The sequence below is a fragment of the Propithecus coquereli genome, unplaced genomic scaffold (genome assembly GCF_000956105.1).
Source record: "Propithecus coquereli isolate 6110/MARCELLA unplaced genomic scaffold, Pcoq_1.0 Scaffold5, whole genome shotgun sequence".
NCBI lineage: Eukaryota > Metazoa > Chordata > Mammalia > Primates > Indriidae > Propithecus > Propithecus coquereli.
The window spans coordinates 14688803-14713488 of NW_012150840.1; the positions used below are offsets into that span (position 1 = coordinate 14688803).

At 54.2% G+C, this 24686-nt stretch overlaps 1 protein-coding gene across 1 annotated transcript in view; it reads right to left on the reverse strand.

The window, feature by feature from the left end:
- LTBP2 (latent transforming growth factor beta binding protein 2) overlaps positions 1-23177 on the reverse strand; it is a 95281-nt gene extending 72104 nt beyond the window's left edge. Inside the window, exons 1-3 of the mRNA XM_012656226.1 lie at positions 22684-23177; positions 16052-16122; positions 449-695 (exon numbers count right to left, since the gene is read on the reverse strand). Of these exons, the coding sequence (XP_012511680.1) occupies positions 449-695; positions 16052-16122; positions 22684-23177 (812 nt within the window). The remainder of the gene's footprint in view (positions 1-448; positions 696-16051; positions 16123-22683) is intronic.
- Between the last annotated feature and the right edge of the window lie 1509 nt (positions 23178-24686).

A 24686-nucleotide genomic window follows, 5' to 3' on the forward strand; every position in this document is an offset into this window, starting at 1 on the left:
AGGAGGGGAGGGACCTTTATAAAGAACTTCTTTATGTATCAGGCACCTGTTTTAAACACTTTCTTATATGAATTAATTGACTCCTTACAACAATTCCATAACCTAGGTATTATCATTGTCCCCACCTTACTGATGAGGAATCAGAGGCACAAAGAGGTAAGTTACTTGCCCAGGTCACCACCTAGGAAGTAGCAAAGCCTGAGATTCCAACAAAGAGACCCTGATCCCAGGGACATGCCCTCCTCAGCTCTCTTCCAGGCACCTTTCCCTCCCTCATCCCTTCTCCACTCCTGCCAGCTCTCCTGCTCACACCTCTGTCCCCCAGGGAAAGGGGAGGAGGGAGGGGAGGAGGGAGGGGCGGACAACTGTGGCCTTCACCAAACAGTCTGAAGCCCTCCAGAGAGAGACTGAGCCCAGACCCTGAGCTCCCAGTGTGGAGGGGACTTACCCGGCCACTGGCGGCTGTGGGGCCAGTGGCTGTGTCCTGGCCACGGTGCTTTCTCCAGCCGGGCTGCTCCTGCGCAGGTTGGGCAAACGCTCAGCCCAGCGTCGGGGTGCTGTCCTGGAGTTCTGGGGGTCGAACTCCTCATCAGGAATGACCTCTTCGCAGCGGGCTCCTCGGAAGCCGGAGCGGCAGACGCAGAGCTGGGGCCGGCTGCAGGAGCCACGGTTCTGGCATGGTGGCTGGCACACAGCTGGGGAGACAAGGAGAGAGATGACGGCAGCCGCCGGGGCCCTGGGGAGCCTCCCACTGAGGGAGAGGACTGCGTGCTGCAGCCCCCATCCGCAGGGAGCCACACTCCTGGCCTCAGAGGGCTCCCTGGCCCACCTCTCTCCCCTCCGCCACAGACTCGGGGATGAGTTGCCTTTGATCTGTTCACAGCCCATCAAAGATTGCATGACCAGAGCCGTGCAGCAGGCTCAGGCCACTACTTCCCACTGAACACCCTGAAGGGGAAGGGCACTGCCCGACATTGAATTTTATAATTAAATGTTCACTCCTTCCAGCATGGAAGCCCCATGCGGGCAGACGGTAGCCCCAGAACTTAGACACTGTCACAGAGCAGATTCTCGACAGATACTGAGCGAATGAATCAATCAGTCCCCTTTACAGGAAAGGGCTCAGCAGTGGCCTGAAAGTCAGGGGGGTTGAGCTGTTGGGGTGCTTTCTGTCACTCACAGGCTGTGTGATCTTGACTTCACCGAGCCTCAGTTTCCTCATGAGACACATGAGGGGGCAGTTGAGGCGGAGGGGCTCTCAGGGTCTCTCAAAGGCTTGACAGAGTCTCTCCTCTCCTTCCCAAGCTAACAGCATCTGCTCTCAATCTCCACCCTGCTGAACAAGGTGGGACCCTGACTGGGGGCTGGCTCCAGCCTGGGGCAAGGTGGGGCTGAAACTGGGCCCCTTCCTTCCACTCAGCACCACACAGCAGCCACCAGCCTGCCAGGCCAACTCTCTCCCCACAGCCCTTCATCACCTTGCAAAGTCCAGAGCCACAACCAACGATCTGTGGCCCAGGGAGAGTCACGTGCAGAAGCACACGTGGGGATGTGGAGCCCTGCCGCCCACGCTGGGGCCTCCCCTGACGAGCATGTGTGAGCCCAGGAGAGCATGGTCTGGCTCATCCATCTGTCACTCATTCACTAACAGATAGTTGCTGAGCCCTACCAAATGCTAGGCACCGGGGACCAAGTTCTTTCCCCGGGTGGGGCTTGCAGTCACATAAGGGAGGCCAGCAAGAAGCAAGAAAACAACAGCGTGTTGCGGTGTCAGCAGTATCAGCGGCTGTGAAGACAATTAACCAGGGCGATGCAGTGTTCCAGGCCCGACCAGGAGATCCAGACGGGGTGGGCAGGGCACCTCTCTGAAGAGTGAGATGGGAGGTGCACCAGGGAAGGCCCAGGCAGGCTCCCCGGCAGAGGGCTAGGCTAGGGCAAAGCTCTGCAGGCTGCAAGGAACGTGGTGTGCTCAAGGAGCCACAAGAGATCCCGGGAGGCTGGGGCTTGGCGGCAGAGTAGGCAAGGCCAGCGAGGAAGCGGAGGCAGACACACAGATCTGTCACCTTGGTTGTTATAAGTGCACTTGTGAAACTCCTGGGCCCTACTGCCCAGACCAGGCGCCCGGGGTTTCCTGACCCGAACTCTCCTTTCTGAGACCAGTACTAGAAACCAAACCAAGGCCAGTCTGGATAAATGTCTCCGAAATTCCACCTGGCTCATGTCACCTCCCTCTGAGACCTTCGGTGGCTCCTGGTGTCTTCAGGACTCAAGTCCATAGCACTGAAGACCCTCCCCAGTCCGATCCTTCTGTAGCATTGCTCTATGTCAACCTGCTCCGGCCAAACTGGCCTGCTGGCTGTGGCCCCAAGGTAGCCTCTGCTCTCTCTGCTCTGTGCCTTTGCACGAGCTGTGGCCCCTTCCTGGATTCTTTCCCCATCCTCTTCACTTCCCTGCGTCCTACTGTTCCCTCAAGAACCAGCTCCTCTTCCCTGACAATCCACCTCTTGGCAATTGCTCCCTCTTCTAAACAACAGGCAAAGCACTTACTGTGTACACCAATCACTGGGCATGCCCTGCGTGCCACCATTAGTTTTTCTATATATGTGTCACATTTTCCCCACTCATAAGGTCAGCGCCTTCAAGTGTAGTGATTGTCCCTGAAACCTCTTTGTATCTTTAGCGCCTAACATATGCCTAACAGTAACACAATTATTGCTTTTTATTATGGCAGCTGCTGTCCAGTGAATGCTGACAATATGCCCGGCACTGTGCTTTGTCTATATCATCTCATTTAATCCTTACAACAATCCCATGCAGCAGGTGTGATTATGGTTCCCATTTTACAGATAATGTCTCTGAAGCTCAGAGAGATTAAGAGACTTGCCTGAGGTCACCCAGCTAGTTAATGGTAGAGCTATGATTCAGATCTAGACCTGTTTGGCTGAAAAGTCCAGGCTCTTTCCACCCTACTGACTCCCAGCAGGGCGGGTATGGCTCTTATTCCTCCCTACTACCTCTGAGCCTTGGTCCAACACTGATGATGAAACAAAAGGGATCTGTTGGCTTCAAGTCAGCCACCAAACATGCCCTTGGGAGTACTTCCCTAGGAAGCTGCACATCCCAGGTTGGCCCTGGTGATGGAGACCCCAGAACTCCATACCCCTCCAAAGCCCACACAGTAAGTTTTAGATAATGAGGGAGGATGTATACCAGCTCATTGGTATATTCAATGAATATTCATAGAGCACTCGCTAGGTGTGAGGCTTGTGACAGAGTCTCTAGCACACCATCTGACATGGAAAGCAGGACACAGAGGCCATAAGACAAGCACTGTTAGTCAGTGTCTCAAACCCAGGCTGAGGCAGGGAGTAGGGAAAGTCAGGGAAGGCTTCCTGGAGGAGGTGGTGTTGGCCAGAGACACAAAGGATGAGTAGATTGGGCATGATGCTCACCAATGGCACCCAAGCCAGCCTGCCAAATCAGTAGAGAGTGGAAAAATAATAGGTCTCACTGCAACATTCCAACCATGAGTTGGATCCCAAGGCCAGAACATTTTGCTCAGTGCCTGGGCACTCCTTCCCATCAGGCCCCGGGCCTCTAGGTAAGCAGATCATGTCAGAGAATTGTAACCCAGAGTGTGTCCTCAAACACAAGCTGCCACAATGGCAGGATTTTGGCCTGTCACCTGGCTACCACTCCATCCGCCCAAGCAGACACAGCCCCCACTTGCCCACCTGCCAGGCCCCTGTCACCACTCCCACCAGAAGCACGGTCAGCTGGGGCCAGCCCAGCAGCCAAGCCAGGGCCAGTGAACACTGAGGGTGCAAAAAGGGAAGGCCCGAGCAGTTTCCCACGTGGACCCACACTCTCTGCCGGCATGGGTGAGAGGAAGGTCATGCAGCTTCTAACTCTGAGTAGGCGGTCCTTGCTCCGAAGACAACCTTTAGAGAACAGTCTAGCTTCCATCCTTCCCTTGCAGAGCCCCGAGGATGGCCCAGCCTTGACTTAACAATAAGATCTTTCATTCTCTAGAAACCCAAGACCCCAAACCCTGCAAGCTCAGCCTCTGTGCCTCACTTAATTCTAGTTCTGTCTCACTTGCTAATACATTCCGCAAACATTTAGTGAGCACCTTGCCTTGGTCACACTGGGTGCTGGGGGCACAGAGACGAACAGCCTGGGCCCTGCACAGAGGCAGCTCTGCCCAGTGGTGGCTTCTCACACCCATGGAAGCCCCTCGCCAAGCAGGGAATTAGGTCCTCAAGGAGGACCAGGGTTGGCAAACTTTGGTTGGCACAATGAACAGCTCATGGGAAATGAGTGATTGAGAGAAAACTGTGGAAATGGCATTTTATATATATGTGTAATATCATGGTAAATAAAAGTTATAAAAGGCTTCTAAACTAGCCAGACGAGTCGGTGGAAAAAGCCCAGAAGGGAAGATAACCCTTCTGGAATAATGATTTAGGAGAGTGCACAGAGGCCCAGACTGCTGAGGCAGATCCTCCAACAAGTTTCAGGTTTTTGGAGGTTTTGAACCGGCTCTCACCAGCTTCACCTGCGTCCTCTCTCATTTTGTTTTCACAAGTCTCAGCAAGATGTGAAGAACTACCTAACTTCCTCACTAAAGCGTTTAAGCATTATGTTCTGAGCCGAGTGTATACATTACGGGATTGGCACATGGGCTCCTGTCCTCTCTCTCCAGTCCCCCAAAAGACACCCCCAATAGCTCACAACGAAGGCTCCAGGGCCTGCCCACGAAAGGGAACATTCTGACAGTTTTTACTGGTCTGCCATAAAATAAAGAAAGTAAATACAGTTTCCTGAGGTTTTTACAATGTTATTTCTTCCCATTTAAAGAGTGTTTTTCAATTGGAGATTATGTCTTTTCTCTTTTTTTTGGTGGTAAAATGTTCTTTTTAATTAAAGATGATGGCAAATGATAGGTTTTTTCTGTTGTTGTTTCCTGACATCCTCACTTGGAAAAATGAAAAGCTGGCCACTGTATGTTGGTACTTAAGATATTTTTGGATATTTTACTGGTGCATGAAATCCAATGACCCTTTGAGAGGGAGGGGCAGTAGTGGTTGTGTGTCCTTTTGTTTAAGGGAGACTGAAGCAAAACATTCCGGTATCAAATGAGCACAGATTTCAAAACTTAAACATCAAAAAGGAAATCAGCCATCTCAGAATCGCCGGTGGCAGGGCTCTTGCTTAAAGCAAACAAGGAAATGCTGGGGGCTCCAGGAGAGCAGATCCATGCAGTGCTATGGGCAGTTTAAGAGAGAAAACCTCAAACCATGGTGGGCAAGTCTTCACGTTTTGCCTTTGGAGCTTCATCCCTCCCATTTTTCCTCAGGAATAGAGATCATACTTGAGAAATCAACCAAGTATGGGTTCTGTGGCTCTAAGGGATCTCCACTGATTGATTACTGGTGGAGGGTTAACAAGCATGGTGCCTTGATGTCCATGATCGGCCCTCCGAGGGTGATCTGGCAGAGCACACCCAGCTGTCCCTGTCGGGGAACAGCACCCTCGGGCCGCTGGAAGGCCACACTGTCACCCAGCCTCCCTGTGCCCACTTGCCAATGTCTGTCTTCAGCCATTTGTAATTTAGGCTCCTCTGGAACTCTCTGATATGTGGAAAGCTCAGCTTTGGGTGTTCAGCGCTGTGGAGTTAGTAAGATGCCAAACAGGGGGGAATTAAAAAAAAAACTCCTAAAACTGCTTTGAAAGCAAGAAATAAAAGGCATTGTTCCCCCAATCCCCCAGCTTCCTGGCTGAGCCCCTTCTACCTTCACTCTGCCTCAAAATAATTGAGTGGAGGTTTGCTCAGATTTTCCACACAAAACCTCTACTTTTGGGAGGAGACTGAACTCAGAATGGGCAGGCCTGGGGGAGATTCTAGAAACAGCTGCTACTCAGAGCCCCTGGTGATAAGCCATTTGGTGGCAGAAAGAGCATGGAGTTGGGGGTTAGAAGGATTTGGTTTGACTCTAGTCCAGCCACATCCCACGTACATGACCTTGGAGGCGTCTCATCTCAGTGAGATGCCTCAACTTGTGCTCAGTTGCCTCATCCATAAATGGAGCTGATAATACCTGCCTCAAAGAGTTGTTGTGAAGGCCGGGTGCGGTGGCTCACACCTGTAATCCTAGCACTCTGGGAGGCCCAGGCGGGACCGCTGCTTGAGCTCAGGAGTTTGAGACCAGCCTGAGCAAGAGCAGACCCTGTCCCTACCAAAAATAGAAAAATTAGCCGGGCATGGTGGTGCATGCCTGTAGTCCCAGCTACTTGGGAGGCTGAGGCAGGAGGATCGCTTGAGCTCAGGAGTTTGAGGCTGCTTTGAGCTATGATGATGCCACTGCACTCTAGCCTGGGCAACAGAGTGAGACTCTGTCTCAAAAAAACAAACAAAAAAATGAAAAAAAAGAGTCCTTTTGAGTCTCAGCAGAGATCCTGGATGTGGAAGTACTTTGTACTCTCTAAAGCTGTGTGTTCACTATAGTCTCATAGTGTAGCCATGAGCTGCCTGTGGTTATTTAAATTTAAATAGATTGAAATTACATAAAATTTAAAATTCAGTTCTTTCTCAGTCTTACTAGCAACATTTCAAGTGCTCAACAGCTACATGTGGCTCATGGCTACCATATTGGACAGCAAGGTATAGAACATTTCCATCATCGCAGAAAGTTCTAGTGGACAGCACCGCAAAGCTTTAAAAAACAAAAACCACAAACATCACATCACCAGAGGCAAGATGGCTTCTGAACTTCTCTACCATGACCCTTTTCCCAGGGAAAGGCCTGGCGTGGCCAAATGTCAACTCAGGCCTGATTACAGAGGTGGATAACCAAGGACTGTGGTGCAGAGGTGAGGGCTGCTTTCCAGGTGTCCAATATGGCCAGGCCCCTCCCCATCCCCCACCTCACCCCCAGGCCGGGCCTTTGTGGTCAGCTCTCTCCTGGGCCCCAGAGACACCTTCTCCTCCATCTATGATCCCTTAAATGAGGCACTGACCTCAGGATGGGCCCTTCAAGCCTCTCCCTTCCTCTGTGGTTCCCAACGCCACCCCTCAGCTCCAGACCAGACTCTGGGCCCAGGCCCCCCACAACCTGAAGCTCAGCTGCTCCCCAGGTTAAACCTCCATTTTCTCACTGGGTGCGGTGGCTCACGCCTGTAATCCTAGCACGCTGTGACGTCAAGGAGGGAGGATGGCTTGAGCTCAGGAGTTTGAGACCAACCTGAGCAAGAGCGAGTCCCCATTTCCACTAAAAATAAAAAAATTAGCTGGGCATTGTGGCACGAGCCTGTAGTCTTAGCTACTCGGGAGGTTGAGGCAGGAGGATCGCTTGAGCCCAGGAGTTTGAGGCTGCAGTGAGCTATGATGACACCACTCCACTCTACCTAAGCTGACAGAGCAAGACTTCATCTCAAAAAACCAAAAAACAGGCCGGGCGCGGTGGCTCACACCTGTAATCCTAGCACTCTGGGAGGCCGAGGTGGGTGGATCACTCAAGTTCAGGAGTTCGAGACCAGCCTGAGCAAGAACGAGACCCCGTCTCTACCAAAAAATAGAAAGAAATGATCTGGACGACTAAAAAAATGTATATATAGAAAAAATTAGCCGGGCATGGTGGCGCATGCCTGTAGTCTCAGTTATTCGGGAAGTTGAGGCAGAAGGATTGCTTGAGCCCAGGAGTTTGAGGTTGCTGTGAGCTAGGATGACGCCATGGCACTCACTCTAGCCTGGGCAACAAAGCGAGACTCTGTCTCAAAAAAAAAAAAAAAAAACCAAAAAACCCTCATTTTCCCTAAAATCTGTGTCAGTAGGACACTAAGACTCTATCCATTGAGCTACCCAATCCCTTCCACAGGCCAAGCCCCGTGCTCTTCCACACCCAGAGGCCTTTGCAGACGGGACAGTTTCCAACCCAGCCACACTATTTACCTCAGCCTCTCCCCGGGCACCCCTGGAACTTGTTTACTGGGGGGTCCACCTGTGGCCCTGAGCTATTTCTCCATAACCTTGACCTTTGGTTTCCACAGGAAGGGGACCCTGACGTCAGAGATCCCCCAGCCCAAGGAGTCCCGGTCTGGCTCACACACACCCTCAGAATCTAGCGTGGGACTCGCCCTCTCCGCACTCAAGCTCTGCCCAGGGGCTGTGTTCCTCAGGCCCTGACCTCAGGCCCTGAGCCCCCAGGCTGTGAGAGAAGTCAGGGCCTCAAGGACTTGCCTGGCTCCCACCACAGCTGTGCCGGGCCACAGCTCAGGACGGCTGGAAACAGCACCGGGGCTCAGGGAGCGGCCAAGTGCCCAGCTCCAAAATAGCAGTTGTGTTCACAAAAAAGCTCCTAATGAGAGAAAGATGCCGTTCTTGGCCCCTCGCGCACTCTCTGCAGACGCCGTCTGGCAGGCCAAGTGGGCCTCTACCGTTTGGCGGCCGGAGGGGAGGAAGGGGAGGTGTGAGTCAGACCTTGGCCCCCAGCCCTTCAGCATGGACCGCCCTGATAATTGCATTAACAAATGCTGCAATGCTGAGCCAGGTGGGGGCCGGAGGGCCAAGGGCCGGGGCATAGAGCAGCCCCCATTCCCACCAGCTCCAGCAGGCATGAGGAGGGAGACCTCTGGGCACGGCTCATGGCCCAGGGCTGTGGACTGAGTTTGTCTCCAGCGGCTGCCTCAAAACAGGAGAAGAGTTGCCTGTCCATCCCCACAGTCCTGAGGGCTATCTGGGAGGAGGCCTTGGAGCCAGCAGGGCCTCTGGAGGTGAGAGAGGATGGGACAGGGCCCTGGGACAGCCATCATTAGGGACAAGCCTGGGGATGATTCTTTTCCGGGGAAGAGGTTCCAGGGAAGACGGTCTATGGCTGGCATAGAGCCAGCCACCCCTTCCGCAACAGCACCAGGCACTGGCTCCACACCAGGCCCGGGGAAAACCAGGAGGGACGAGCACACCATTCCAAACACTCTCAACTCAGCCAAGGCCAGGGCAGAAGCACGAAGGAGTGTGGCCTTGCAGTCAGAAGCCCACATTTGAATTCTGACCGTGTGACCTGTGCTCTGCAAGCCTCTGTCCCTATTGGACAGCAAGCCTCTGTTCTCATCTAGAAGTGACCATGCATTCACATTTTCTACTTGCCTAGGATAATAAACAAAGGACACTGTCCTTTTCTTCATGGAGCTTCCAATTTGTCAGAGGGGCCATCACTAAACATGTAAACAGAGAAGTAGACAAAGAGAAATTGGGCTGTGAGATAGGGAGGAGACAGTGGAAGGGCTGAGATCCGGAGTAGCAAGGCTGGTGGGGGCAGCTCTAGATGGAGTGGGTAGGGCAAGTCCGAAGGGATTGAAACGGAGACTGGGAGGATGACCAGGGGCAGCCACATAAAGAGATGAAAGGAAACAGTGGCATGTGCACCAGCCTGGAGGTGGCACGCGCCAGGAACCCAGGCTGGACTCGGGGAGCTCAGGGTGAGTGCCGAGACCGGAGGCTGGAAGCAGGGTGTGTCAGGGGCAGCAGGAAGAGGCTGCTGCCATCACCCAGAAGAACCCAAACAGGCCCTGGCTAGAGAGGCGGGGAAGCAGAAAGAAGAAGACAGGCTCATAAGGGATTTCGGAAGTAAAACAAACAAGGCTTGGTGATAAAGTCTGAGTGAGAGGAAGGTGCCCTGATGGCCCCTGTGTGTCTGCTCCAGCCGTCAGATAGATGGGAGTGCCAGTTAACAGGGTGGGTGAGACCTGGGCCGGGGAGCTGGCTCAGAGGGAGGGAAATCACGAGTTCGTTTTGGACAAGCTGGGATTGGGATGTCTGGGAGGCATCAAGAGCAGATGTCGAGAAGGCAGCAGACGCAGGAGGCAGGAGGTCGGGGGAGAGGTCTGGCTGAGGATATGTATAAGTCTGGCATCATCAGCCCAGAGATGATGTTTACACCCGTGAGAACGCAGCAGATCCCGGGGACACAGGAGGGGACCAGAACAGAGAATAACATAATGGGTTGAAGGAAGATGAAAGTGCCATCCCTGGCAGAGGAAACACTGGGCATTATTATTACTATTATTGCATGTTAATTGTCTGGCACAGTGCCTGCTGGTGCTCAATAATGGGTGGCAATTTATGTTTAGCTTGGCTCCCATGACCCTCCTTCTCTTTGGGGCAGGGGACTTGGAAGGTCTGGGGACAGTCCTGGGGAAGCCCACCGCATTGGGCAGAGAAGGAGAAGCCAGCAAAGGAAGCTGAGAAGAGGCAGCTGGGGATGAGGAAGGAAACTACCAGGTCACCCATGCAATCCTTTGCCCACTTAGTCCTTTAACAAATGTATTGTAAGTGCAGAGGACACACAGGTATGCAGAGAGGGCCGGGACAACAGGACACGGCACACTGGACCTGGCTTTAGGCAGCTCCTGGTCAAGGACATCTCCTGAATACTCAGTTGGGCAAAGAGCCTCACCGGGAAGGTCTCAGGTGCTCCCCACGGTGGGGGCAGAAATGGACAGTGTCTCTTGCTGGGGCTGCACCGTCCACATGAGCTGGGTCTCCACTGAGGTCATATAATTACTCCCCATAGCCACCTCCCACTTTCCTCCCTGCCAACTCCTGAGTCCCACAGGATGGTTCCCCAGAGATGAGCCACCCACAGCCTCAAGCCTCTGGCTCCTGGCAGGTGCTCACCAGCCAGTGAAGAACATGAAAATCCCACCCCTGCCCTGACCCTTTTTCCTAAGGTTTGTTAAGAATTTACCATAATAAGGTCCTGGGCTAACTGCTTTACATGTATCACCTCATGTAATCACCGCCTTCTTAGAACTACGATAGGTACTATTCTCATTCGCATCTGACATATGGAGAAACTGAGGCTGAAAGCAGTCAACGATTTGCCCGAGATTGCCCTGCTAGTAAGTGAAGGAGCAAGGGTTTGAACGCAGGGAGTCTGGCTCCAAAGTTGGGGCTCTTACCGGCCTTGCCACTGGGGGATGGGCTCATTACAGGATTGGCACGGGTGTGGGCCAGCAAGCTCCCTCAGGGAAGCCAAGGAGGAGCCCAGATCGGGAGGGATGGGGTCCTTGTTGGACTGAGATGAGGACAAAAGGAAAGGCTGTTGCAGTGCCCACCATGCACACAGAGGCTCTGGGCCAAGGAGGCAGGAGCAGATGCCCAGGCCCACTCCAGCGTCTCCAGCCCCAGGATCCTCTGAGCACCATGGGAAGCTTCTGGAAGGGCTGACAGAACTTGGGCAGCAGAAAGGGACCTCTCAGCACAAGCCTGGGACAAGCCCTCTATTACTCAGTACACACTCACTAAGGCTTTACCTTGTGCCCAGAATGCTGCGTGTTGGGGGGATGGGACATGGTCCCTACCCTCAAGATCAAGGCCAAACATGTATAGAGCACATAGAACGTGCCAGGCCTTGAACTAAACATTTGACCTGAGTTGACTCATTTGTTGCTTACAACTCTGGGAGGCAGGAACTACCATTAGTCACAGTTTACAAAAGAGGAAACTGAGACACAGAGAGCTTAAGCAAGCTGCCCATCGTCCCACAGCCACTAAGCAGTGGGGCTGGCATTGAAACCCAGGCAGTCTGCACAGTCTCCTGGATCTAGCATTCCAATACCCACGGAACGTCCCACGCGCCAGGCTGTCTACATACACTCGCTCATTTAGCAGAGAGCGCAGAGTTAGGCCTTGCACTCTGAGCCAGGCTACCTGGATTCGCGTCTGGGCTCTGCTGACTCCCAGCTGCGTGACTGGGACAAATAGCTAACCCCTTCTGCAAGCGGGGAGAAAAATCAAATGTAGTCATAGGGTTGTTGTGAGGACTAAAAATTAATAACATAAAGTGCTTAGAATAGTACCTGACACATAATAAGAGCTATAGAGTATTATTATCACTAATCCTCAAAAACAACTCTGTATAGATTATCGCATCCATTTCACGGCTGAGGCTCCACAGCTAGAAGAGGGCCAGTCACTTGCACCAGAACACAGAGCTAGCATTCGAACGCACATGCTCTTAACCTTGGGCCTCACTGCTTGGGGTGGGGGTGAGAGAGTGATTCACCTGGTCCCCTCCTCGACTCCAGGGGTTCCCTTCTGCCCTCCGCAGAGCAGCCCCAGCCCCTGTGCATTTGGGCTGAGATAAAATGAGAAGTCTAGAGAGTCTTCAAATCCCCTTCCCCGGTCTGGGTGGGGAGCGGGGTGAGCCAGTCTGGGAAGACTGAACAGTCTTCCAAAAGCAGCAACTATAAACAGGACACCGTCACCCCACACCCTCAGTCTTTCCCCTCAGCTGAGCAGGGCCAGACTGGCCCCAGTCAGCTGCCTCCACAAATATATAAACACATAAATCCTGAGGGACAGCTGGCAAGGCCACAGAAGGAAAGGCAGATACCAAGACCAGAGGGGAAGACGACAGCTCAGCTCTGGACCCCGCCGGGGTGGAGGGAGGAGATGGGGTTCCAGCACTGGGCACCTGCAGGCACCTCCCTGAGGTCCAGTGACTGGGCAGGGAGGAAGAGGGGCAGGCCAGGGAGGCGCACTGTGTGTTACAGCAACCTAGGATTGACTCTGAGAGAGGAGGCGAGGGAGGACGGTGCGGGGTGGGGGCGCTCAGGACGGTGGTACCTAGCACCAGCCAGCACTCCCTACGATTGGGTGCTGGGCTGGGGCCACAGATATTTGGGAGAGACCAGGGGAAAGACTGCATCTCCACATGGTTCTGAGACTAGACTTCATTCCTGGCAGTGAAGAGATGTCAGCCCCCACCTCCTGCCAGCCCAGGGAGGCACCCCCACATGTGAAAAGCTGCTAGGACAGAGTCATGAACATTCCCCGGCACCAGCAGTCTCTGTTCCAGCCAGGAGGGCAACTGTGGGGCGGGGAGAGGGAGACGCAACGCCACTGGGGGAGCGGGAGCCAGCTGACAGGGTGCGGGGCCAGGAGACCCACATTCTACAGAGCTCTGGACCCAGCGCACAGGGCCAACGCCCCACGGCCCGCGTGGTTCTCATTAGGCTTATTAGCTGCCAAATAGCAACCAGCACACGGCACAGGGACCAGTGGGCAAGCCGATTCCCTCCAGGAGAGCCGCCGGCCTGCGGGCCTGGGTCAGTGTGGGCGACCAGAGGAGCGGCAGGGTGAGAGCGCCAGGCAGAGACATCACGGGGGAGGGGTATTGGCAGCATCCTGGAGCGGGGACCCAGGGGGCACGAGGGTACCCACACACATGCTTGTACTGTGACAGTCGGCAGACTCACCCACGCTCGAGTTTCCAGGGTTGAAACTCCAGTTTGGCAAAGAGCAATGCTGGAAAATCACAAGCAAGTTAGGAAACTGAGAACCTCCAGGGTTCCAGGTGGAGCCCATGCCCAGACCCTTCAGGCAGCTGGGGAGAAGCCCACCCCCCTTGGAGCCACCCTGCTCCAGCTGCAACTCAAACTCAACAACACTCTGCGTCAGCCAGTGCGGCCTCCCAGTAGAGGCTAAGCTCCGCAGAACGTACCAAGCCTCCTCCACATCTCCAACTCCAAATCCCTTTCCAGGCCTCAAAGCGTGGTCCCCGGACCAGCAGCATCGGCATCCCCCGAGAGCTTGTTAGAAACACAGAAACTCCAGCCCCGCCCGGACCTGCTGAATCAGAATCTGCTAACATCCCCGGAGGATCTGTGGGAACATTCAAACTTGAGGAGAGCCCCCAAGGCAGATCTTCCCATGATTGACCCCCAAACTCCGCTCAGTGATTTTCGGCCACAGCTAGAATCACTAGGGTGCTTTAAAAAAAAAATACCAGTGCCAGGGCCCTGCCCCCAGAGCTTCAGCTCAGCATAGAGCCACCTGGCCACCCACATCCCAGGCCTCTCTACCCAGAGGAGTTGCTCAGAGCTGAGTTTGAGTCTCAGCCTCTCCTCTGAAGAGCTGTGTGACCTAAGCAAGTCACCACCTCTCCAAGGCACACTTTCTTCATCTTTAAAACTGTGAGAGGAAAACAGTCCTTTCCCAGCCCTGCCACCAGCCATAAAGGGCCTGTCCTCTGAGAGCCCCCACTCCTAGGTTCCCCAGAAAGGAAAGGGTGTTCCGGCAGAAGATCCGCCTTGTTGTTTGTTGTTGAGTTTTGGATTTTGGTTTCTTTAGCTGGAGGTTCTGCCTGAGCTGCACCTTCAGCCTGGCAGAGGGTCAGGGCCATGAGGCCTGAGCTTGGGGAGCCAGCGTCTCTGTTTCCAGGGGAACGGGGGCATCCCATCACATCCCCATCCTGGGGGTGTCGGGAGAGCCAGACGAGGGCATCCACCACGAGCTTTGTCATACACCTGGACCGCTAGCTGTGAGACCCTCTCGCTGAGAAGGGCCTGGTCCTGGAGGAAGGAAGGGGAGCTGGCGAGACTGAGGCTTTGCAGCCGGCTGGGGCCCAGCAGAGGCAGTGGCAGCTGCAGGAGGGCAGCCGGGCAGAGCTCCTAAGGAGCTGATGTGGACCCCAGGGGGCCCTGGGCTGTGAAGGAGGAAGATCAAAGGGGCTCCCTCCAACCCCCAAATCTGCTATAGCCCGTGGGGATTTCACACTCTGGAATGCCTGCCTCACTTGGTGTTGGGAGGGAATAAAGCCCAAGAGCTTAGAGCCTGGAGTTCTGGAATCAGACTGCCGCAGCTCCAGCACTTGCAGCAGTGTAGCCTTGGTTTAGAGCTGCAGTTTCCTCCTCTGTAAGCAGGGATGGTAAGTAAATATCCGCGACTATTGAGAGGTCTAACTGAGATAATGTATGTCAAGAGCTTAGCATGGTGTTGGGCCATAGGGAAGAGTCGTTAGTTAGTCATTAGCTAGCAGTAGTGTTAGTATACTGTCATCCCCAGCTCACTGACGTAGAAAGTGAGGCCCAGAAAGGTAAGGTAAGATACAAGGTAGGAGAGAATAGATATTAAGAAGAGGGGCCCTGGAGTCAGGTTATCTGGGTTCAAATGTTAGCTATGCATTTCCTGGCCATGTGACCTTGGGCAAGTTACCTGTCTGTACCTCAGTTTCCTCATCCACCAAATGGACGGTGGTACTCTCTGCCCCAGAGGATAAAGTGCACCTTGCACAAAGTGAGTGCTAAATAGGTATTGGCTCTTGTCCAGAGTATTGTTGTTACTGTCTCTGACGCCGTCAGTAGAAGGCTCTGGCAAAGAGGCCCCGACTCTTCCCATTTCAGTCCTTGGTTTCCAGGTGACTGAGATGACTGTTCTCTCTTTTCCCTCATTTGAGGCAGCCTGCCAGGCTTCAGAGCAGCCCAAGGGAAGACTACTGCAGACTCGGGGTCAGAGCCTCATCTGACCATCCCAGTGGAGTACCCGACAGAGGCCAGGACATTTGGGCCAGGGGCCAGGGCAGAGGTGGGTTCATGTTGCACACTATGTGAATGGTGCCCCTGGAAATGCGTGGTGTGGAGGCTCTGGGCCAGGTGTATTCTGCAAACCACAAGGATGTGTGGGCACCTGAGACCCTGCAGACAGGTTGAGTCGGCACCAACACAGTGGGGAAGCAGGAGCAGACGCAGGGAGCTGCAAAAACATGAGCAGGAGGTGGGGGGCGCGGTGGCTCACGCCTGTAATCCTAGCACTCTGGGAAGCTGAGGCGGGAGGATCACTTGAGCTCAGGAGTTAGAGACCAGCCTGAGCGAGTGACAGCCCGTCTCTACTAAAAATAGTAAAAATTAGCTGGGTGTGGTGGTGCACACCTGTAGTCCCAGCTACTCAGGAGGCTGAGGCAGGAGGATCACTTGAGTCTAGGAGTTTGAGGTTGCTGTGAGCTAGGCTGATGCCACGGCACTCTAGCCCGGGTGACAGAGTAAGACTTTGTCTCAAAAAAAAAAACAAACAAAAAAACACACATGAGCAGGGATCATCTGTTTCCAGCTGGAGGCATTTGCATTTTTACATCTCCTCCCTTCCACTGCACATCACGTCCACTCCAGAGGAAAGCTGCATCCTCAGGAGGCAGATGGGTGAGGACGCTTCTGCTGCAGGTTCTGGAGTTCCTGAACCTGGCCCACCTCATGGCGGGTGAGAAGCACTCACGTTTGATACAGTGGTTGGTGCTGTTTGCTGTCGTCCATCCCGGGCAGCACTGTCCCCCGCAGACGTTCCTCCTGTGGGGTCAGCACAAGGATGCTCAGAGCTGGGACTATTCACAGGGCCCCACTGATGGTCCCACCCTCTGCAAGCAGGGCCTGGAGGAACACTGCGGGGCTGGAAGACTGGCCCCATTCTCTCTAGGGAGGTCACATGGGATCATGCAGGGCCACTAGGGGACAGGCACTTTGGAATCACGCAAATCTAAGATTGAATCCTGACTCTGCCATTCTCTGCATGCCCTTGGGAAATGTCACTCTCTCTCTACCTGTACGATGGAGATAATGATACCTGCCTAACTGGGTTGTTGTGATGATTAAAAGAGATAGGGATCTTTAGCCCCTGACCCAAAGAAGGCAGTCCTCTGGGGCAACAATGGCTGTGATCATAAAGATGGTAAGCCAGTTCGGAGAGGTTCAGGAAGCACCAGCCAGTTTCACCCAGCCCTGCCTCTCGACCTCAAGACCCAAATGCCTAGACCAGGGCAACTCCCTGGATGAGCTCCTCCTGGAGACCAGTGAGGACTGTCTCCTTGGCCCAGGCTGGGCCCTGCTCTGGCTCCAGGGACCTATCATTATCATCAGAAATTGTCCACTGAGTGCTCACTGAAACTGGGCTGGGGGTAGGCGGTGGGGAGAGAAGACACAGAGGCCAGAGAGGCGAAGGACAGAACAGGGCGGCCATTCCTGTGATCTCTGTGGCCAGCACGGCGACATCTGGTCCCACTTAGGAGTTTGTTTGACATTTGAGTGGACCCCAAAGCTTGTGTGGTTTTTGGAGCCTTACAAAGAATTCAAAATAAATTCCTGCAGCTTGAAAAAGCTGAGACCCATTCCTGGCCCTTTGGCCCAAAGTTGTGGGGAGCTGCCTCCCTCCCAGGGAGTTTTCAGATTGTCCTGCTGGACAAGAGCTGTGCCACCTGGGCCACCTCGAAGCCTCTCTGGGGCACCACCTTTAGCAGCTTCCCGGTTAAATGAAGGCCTCCTCCCACCAGGGCCCATGTCCCCGGGGGCCAGGGGAGGGTTTCTGAGTGTGTGCCCTGGTGAAAGAGTAAAACTACCCCCCATGTATAAGTCACTAACCCTTGTGGTGGTGACAAGGCCTCTTAGTGGGGCTGGGAGGTTTTTAAGAGGAAACAGACTGCGTGCCCTGGGAGTTTTCTAAGAACTAGGGCCTGTGGGAACCCAGACAGCACGGACTGAGGGGCCTGCCCGGCGGGGAGCTCATGGCATGGAGCCCAGCCCAGGGAGGCCCCCTGAGCCAGCTGTCACCCCAGCTGCCCTCAGGGTGGCTTTGCAGCTGACTGTAGAAGGGCAGTGGCGGGGCCTGCCTTGCCCGTCCATGGTGGAGACGGAGGGATGTCGGGGCCACAGTGAGGACTGGCCAGAATCAAAGGCTGCCAGGCAGAGGGGCCAGATTGAGGCTGGGAGGGCACGCAAGAGCGGTGTAGGTACCCAGTGAAATCATCTGAGGGTCCTTTCTAGTCCAATATTAAAGTCTTGGGTACAGGCCCAGAGAGGTGACTAGTGGGGAATTGTCCCTTCGGTGGGCTCTGCCTAGCAGAGAGAAAAACTGAGCCTGAATATCTAGGCCATATGATTCGATGGCTCTGACTTCCTGGAAGGTACCACTCAGAGATCACATGAGCCCAATCTTCCAGGTGACACTACTCAGCAATATCCAGCATCACTATTGGAGACACATCTGGTTCAGAGCCTGGGACAGCTGCTGTTACAACTGGGATAAATCTGATCATACTAGTCCTTTGTTTAAGAAAATCTCTCACAGCTCCTCGTTGGCATCTACAAAGCCACCTGGGCCCCCCCTGCCTGTGCAGTCTAATTGTCCCATCACCCCACCCTCACCTCCATAACCATCCACAACCAAAGCTGTGCTCCTCCAAGCATGTGAGGTTTGCTGTCCCCCAAGTGCACCAGGTCACACTTTGGCGCCTTTGCTTATGCGGCTGTCTCTGCCTGGAATCCTTCCCTCTCGTTTGTCAATGGAAATCCTTTGCATACTCCAAGACTTCCAGATCAAATGTTACCTCCTTTGTATAAGACCTCCCCTGACATCTACCCAGCCTTCCCTATTCTCCACCTGCTGCAATCATTTAGTTCTGGTTGTCTCAGGTTGTTAGTTGTGTCTCGGTCTTGGATACTTGAGGGTTCTTCCCTATTTCTCTTTGTGCCTCTAGAGTCTAACACAGCGGCTGACACATGGCATACATTTAATACTTCTTTGTGTCGCTTAATCCAGTGTTTCCCAAAGAGTGGGATGACCAACACTGAGGGTAGGAAAGAGGACTTTAGGTTTACATGATCCCAGCGTTCAAAAATCCGAGCCACATGGTGAAGAAGTGACTCCCTTTTCTGTGATCTTTCTAACCTGATGTAGTCAGTGAAAATGTCTGTCTGATGCCGGGCCCTCATGCCAGGTCCTGCCCCAACCCTTGCTAGTCCCCCATTGTGACAGAGATAACACACCACACAACTCAGCTTGCTGAGGTAAGGAGTAGTGTCTAACTAGAACTTAAGAACATTTTGTTTTCATTTCAATTTTCCTACAGTTACCTTCTCTTTATGACAAGTGGTACTACTTTTAACTTATGATAATGATACAACATTGCCTTTTAGTTAAGAATTTATTGCCTGTAATCCTAGCTCTCTGGGAGGCTGAGGCAGGCGGATTGTTTGAGCTCAGGAGTTCGAAACCAGCCTGAGCAAGAGCGAGACCCCGTCTCTACTAAAAATAGAAAGAAATTAATTGGACAACTAAAAATATATAGAAAAAATTAGCCGGGCATGGTGGCGCATGCCTGTAGTCCCAGTTACTCGGGAGGCTGAGGCAGTAGGATCGCTTGAGCCCAGGAGTGTGAGGTTGCTGTGAGCTAGGATGACGCCACGGCACTCTAGCCCAGGCAACACAGTGAGACTCTGTCTCAAAAAAAAAAAAAAAAAAAAGAATTTATTTATGGAGAAAAGTGAGTCAAGCACTGTTTGTAATAGCAAAAAAATGAAATTCATCTAAATATCCAAAAACAGGAGGATGGATAAATAAACTGTGGTATATTCAGACAAAGGAATAATATACAACGGTTAAAATGAATAAACTTGAGCTAATTATATTAACATGGTGAATCTCAAAAATCTAGTGAGAAGGAAAAACAAATTGTAGAAGATAATACAATATGGTATCGCTTATCTAAGTTTAAAATACACAAAAGCAAGGCTGGACACAGAGGGTCATGCTTATAATCCCAGCACTTTGGGAGGCCACGGTGGGAGGATTGCTTGAGGCCAAGAGTTCACGACTAGCCTGGGGTGTGGAGCGAGACACTGTCTCTAAAAAAAAAAAAATTTTTTTTTTAATTAGCTGGGTGTGGTGGTGTGTGCCTGTAGTCCCAGCTACTCAGGAGGATCACTTGAGCCCAGGAGTTGGAGGCTGCGGTGAGCTATGATGATGTCACTGCACTCTAGACCAGGCAACAGAGTGAGACCCTGTCTTAAAAAAAAAAACAAAAAACGCAAAAACAATTTTGTATATTTTATAATGTGAAAGCATGCATTGGAATTAATTAAATTCAGGGTAGTGGTTAACTCTGGGGTGAGAAGGAGGCAAATTTATAGAGGAAATTTCAGCTAAAATATTAGAAGCAAAATATGCTAAAATATTAAGGTTTGATAAAGCTGGATTGTAAGTTATATTATGTCTAATACCTTTTTGTATGTTTGTAAAACTTCATAATATACTTTAAAATAGATAAAAAAATCCTGTTAGAAATTTTAACAGAATATAAAATTAAAGAAAAATAACAGAACGAGAGGGGAAAGGTAGATGAAAATGTTATGAAGATGGTATGCTATAAGGCTGGTTCCAGAAACACTGAAGATTGGGAAGCAATGACTTAATAAGTCCCCTGTAGACTGTAAATTTCATTAGTGCAGGAACTATGTCTGCTCTGGTCTGCCATATCCCAGACACCTAGTGCCATGCCTGGCACATACTTAATAAGTCTTCATCGTGTGCAATAAATCCCCACTACACTGAAAGTTCCATGAGGACAGAGGCTGTCTTTCTTGGCCACTGCTGTATCCCCAGGGTACAGCATAGTCCCTGGGTATAGGAGGCCTTCCAAAATATTTGTTGAATGAAGAATTCTCACTAGTAGTGATGCAGTTCCAAGATTCACCAGCAGGTGGCATTTGGTCCTTGGCTCTGAGCGGCTCACAAGGCAATGGCCAGAGCGGTCAGCCTAGCCAGAAGCCATCAGCCAGAACAGACCCAGGTGGAGAAAGCCAATGAATAAGACTATCACCCAGCCCCTCCCCAACTGACATGGAGTGGCTGACTGCAGTGCCAGGGGAACCCACTCTGTATCAAAGCTGCAGAAGACAATCTGGGGAAGGAGTCCAACCCAGCGTGTCATGTGATGTGTGCACCTGTGTACAGCAGGTAGCACTCAGCCCATGCCCTCACGCACCTGTGCACATCTACCAGCCTTGTTGTGATGACAGTCTGCTTTGCTCATCACCACCTCATTTCATGACTTCTAATAGTACAACCTCCAACCCCCACCCTCCACTTCCCCACCTTCCCTTTCCCCACTTGTACCTGAATGTCTACAGTATAAGCTCCTCCATGATCCAGCCCAACCTATGTCTCCAGCCTCAGCCCCACAGCTACCCTACACCAGAGCTGCAGTCCTACCCATGGGACAGTGCCAACAGTGAAAAGTCCTTGTCCTTGGGTGATGCTACACCTGCACGCCACCCTGATCTCTGGGCCCCTTTCCTGCCACCTCCCCTCTGCTTCCCCACATACTGTCCACTGAGTCTCAGGGGCCCCAAGTCACAGGGCCGCCCTTTCCTCTGAGCTCCTCAGCCCAACTGCCACACTCCTTTGCACTGAACATGAAACTTCCAGTACTAGAAAGCACATTTACCAGTACATATCTGTTCATTTCTTCAACTTGATTTTAAGTAACGGTGTTGTTCTCCCAGCAGGAACAACGCCTGGGTCCCTGGGCCCTCATGCCCTCTCCCATGCTCTGCACACACGCTCTGAGGAAGCGTGCATTCACTTGCACAGGCAAGACAGGAAACAGCCGACACACAGCAGGTGCTCCACTAATGCTTGTTGAATGATCCTATGCGTAAGCGACTTGGCAGTGCACGGGTCTACGCTCTGCCTGCTTGAAGCGGGACCTTCCACCAGCAGCAGGGAGTTCATTCACTACTTTGACAGATACCTAGCAAATACCAACTGTGGCCAGACACTGTTTCAGGCACTGGTAACACAGAAATGAACAAAACAAAGTCCCTGCTTTCACAGAACTTGCATTAGTGTGGGAGGCCAGACCACAAACACATACACAGAAATAGAATATGTCAGATGGCATAAGTGCTACAAAGCAAAACAAAAGCAGGTGAAAGGAGAGAGAGGATGGAGCTCTGCTCTCTGAGCAGCTCTGAATCAGGCAGAGAGTGGACCCTGCTGAAACAAGGGAGAAGAGTGAGGCAGAAGGTCCTCAGGAGCAGACCTGGGGGTACAAGTGTCCTTCATGCTGTTTCCCTGGACTAAACCCAACTGGGAAATCGGGCCCAGGCCAAGAAAAGCTGCCACAGTCCTTCCCAGACCTCGCGATGGTGCCCCCACACAGCCTCGCGCCTTCCAGGGCTCCTGTGCCCTCCATTCCAGAGACACCTGTCATACCCAGGGCAAGGTGGAGTGCCCCGCAGCCATGAAGGTCCCGGCCAGGGGCCAGCGGTTGCTGGGGAGTGGGGCTCTCCTCACACTGCGTCTGTGCCCCCGGTTGACAGGGGTTGGTGCTCAAGCGGGGCGAAAAATCGCAGGGTTGGGAGGTTTTGCCCTGCAAAGTGCACAAGTCGCACTGACACCTAGAAGCACCAGTGCACGCAGATCTAATTCTCCACGTGCCCACTGTGGGGCAGACACATCCGGGGCAGGCTTTCTGCCCAAAGTGCCCCAGAGCCCACGCCCACGCCCACATCCAGCCCTCCCCGTGCCCAGGCCGACCTGTGGCCCGACCTATACACTTGTCCTGGTTCTCTCGCTTCGCTGCCAGCCCCCTTCACGGAGACACATCTGCCTTCGCGCCCTGGAGGCCCTGACATCCTGCGCCTACCCGTACGGCTCAATCTCCCTTGGGCCTCAAGCGTCTAAGGCGCCCACCCCTGCTAGCTCTCTCTGCCTCTGGGATGCCGGCAGCGCTGCGGGCGTCTGCGAAAGCTGCTTAGCTGAGGCAGCAGGAGCGCGGGCGAAGGCGCCTCGCGAAAGGATTTAACGTCTGGGCTCGGGGCGACCTGGTAAGAAAGGGTGAGGATGTTTTTGATCTTTGCCTTCAACTCTTCAAAAGAGGGTCACATCTCCAAGCACTGACTTACGAACCCAGGGACATGTTTCCCCACAGTACTGAGGACAGAGGGACGAGGGCACGAGTCTGCCGCCCTCTCCCCTCGCCTGCACACCCCTGCACGAATGAGCAGAAAGCGCGCACCGGAGCCCCGGCCCTCGCTCCCCCCTGCACCTCCCATGCTTCCCTCTCCCGTGCTCACCCCGTGAGCCGCCCTCGCGGCGGGGTTGGGGACGCAGCCCCGGACCGCTGTGGGGTCCCAAGGCGCGGAAGAGCTGGCGCGGCCCGGGCCCGGGGTGCGGGCTGCTGCTGGCCCAGGGGAGTGCTTCTCCTGGTCTGCGCAGGTGGCTGGACTCGCCGCGACTGCTGCGCGCGGGGCGGTCTCCTGGCCTCCGCCTCAGCGGGCCTCCTGGGGCTCCCCCAGCCCAGCTGGGCCCGCTCCGCGGGCGGCAAGCCCAGGACGGGTGCGTCCTGCTCTCGGAACAGACTGTACACCTTGGCTGCAGCCGCTGCGGGGTAGCTGCCCCCAGGGCGCCGCAGCCGATTCGCGTTTCCGCCAGCCGGCTCGTATCTCCCCAAGTGGTCCCTTTGGGCATGACCCATGCCCACGAAGAGAGCCAGGGTGAGCGGCAGGAAGCCCCTCCAGGAGTCCCACGGGGCGCGCCCCGGGCAGCGGGCTTTGGTCCGTGGCCTCATGGCGCCAGGGGTGGCTGCAGAGCGGTGCGCGCGGGGGACCGCGCGGAGGTTTGTAGTCGTGTGCGGGACCGCCCGCGGACTGCTCTCCCGACCCCGCCTGGCGGCCCGCTTCTCCTCGTCTACGAGGCCCCCGAAGCAGCCGGCTGGGCCCGGCTCTCCCCGGAGCGACGGCTGGGCGACGAGAGCGGCCGGGGCTGCGCTCCCTGAGCCTCGAGTCCGCGCTCTGACTCCCGCTGAGCGCGCACGGCCACCGCACCTTCGCGCCTCCTCCCCGTCACTGCAGCCGTCTGAAGGGGAACCGGAGGGTTTTATTTTTGGAAACCTCCCCCTGCTTTTTGGTCTCTTTTATCCACACCATGCCCCCTCCTCGGAGGGACAGCTCAGCCCCCTCGTTACGGGAGAGGGAGAGAGGAATTCCAGCAACACCCACTTTGGCACCGGGAAGCGAGCGGGCGGCGAGGGGGATTAACCCGTGAGGAGCTGGGGGCGGCGCAGGGCTGACCCTGGGGTTGGTAGGGCAGATGACTCCTGCTGGGACAGGGGCACCTGAGTCACCTTTCTCCTGCCCTGGGCAAGCTCCAGCTGCTGACCTGCCCCAAATTTATCTCCCGCCCCTCACCTTAGGGGCGCACTCCTGGTCGGATGACCAAGGCTGCAGCCTCGCAGGTCTGAAGGAGGCCGGGAGAGGTACGGAGACCCGCGTGGCAGGGACAGGGCCCGGAGCACCGGCACCTGGCCGCTTCCTTGGCCGCCGCGGCCGCTGGGGGCGTCCGCCTAGGAGACCGGCTGGCGCCGGGGCAGCGGGGGAGCGCACCTCCCTGGGCCGCGGCGGGCGCGCCCCCTGGTGGAGCTGGCCGCGCCCTTGGCAATCCGCAGACGCAGAAACCTGCCGCTGCCAGCCACCGCTCCTTGATCTTAATCCCCTTCCTGTGGCGTCAGGGACCAGCCTGGGCCTGGGCGGTGATGGCGGCTGTTAGAAGAGGGGTCCTCTTTTTCAGAGTCACAGACATGGAGCCTCTTGAGTTAGGTCCCTCAGGGAGACATCGTGTGTCAAAGAGGGGAATGCAATCCAGGCCTCCTGCCTCTGGCTCAGTCCACTCCCTGGACTCCCGCCCCGGCCCCTCACGCCCTCAGTAATTTCCCCAGGGGATTCGATGAGCCTCTGATTGATCCAGTGTGTGTGCTCGAATTTTATTGTGTTGGCAGCGATGGGGGTAGGGGTGCGAGAATGCCGATTGCCACCCATCTGAGCGTCCCCAATAACCAGCTCATCATTCTCACCCATGTCCCCTACTGAGATCCTAAAGGCCTGGACGAAGAGGCTGCCGTTGGGGTATTTGTACAGCTGACTGTTTCCTAGAGAGGCAGAGTGAAGGAGCGGACACCGGTTTACAACCTCCCATACCACACAGAAGACGGGCACAGGCAATGCCTAATGTTGGAATAAAGCCTCAACTCCTGCCCTTGGCCTGCGAGGCCCTAGTGACTGGCCCCTTCTCTGATCTCATC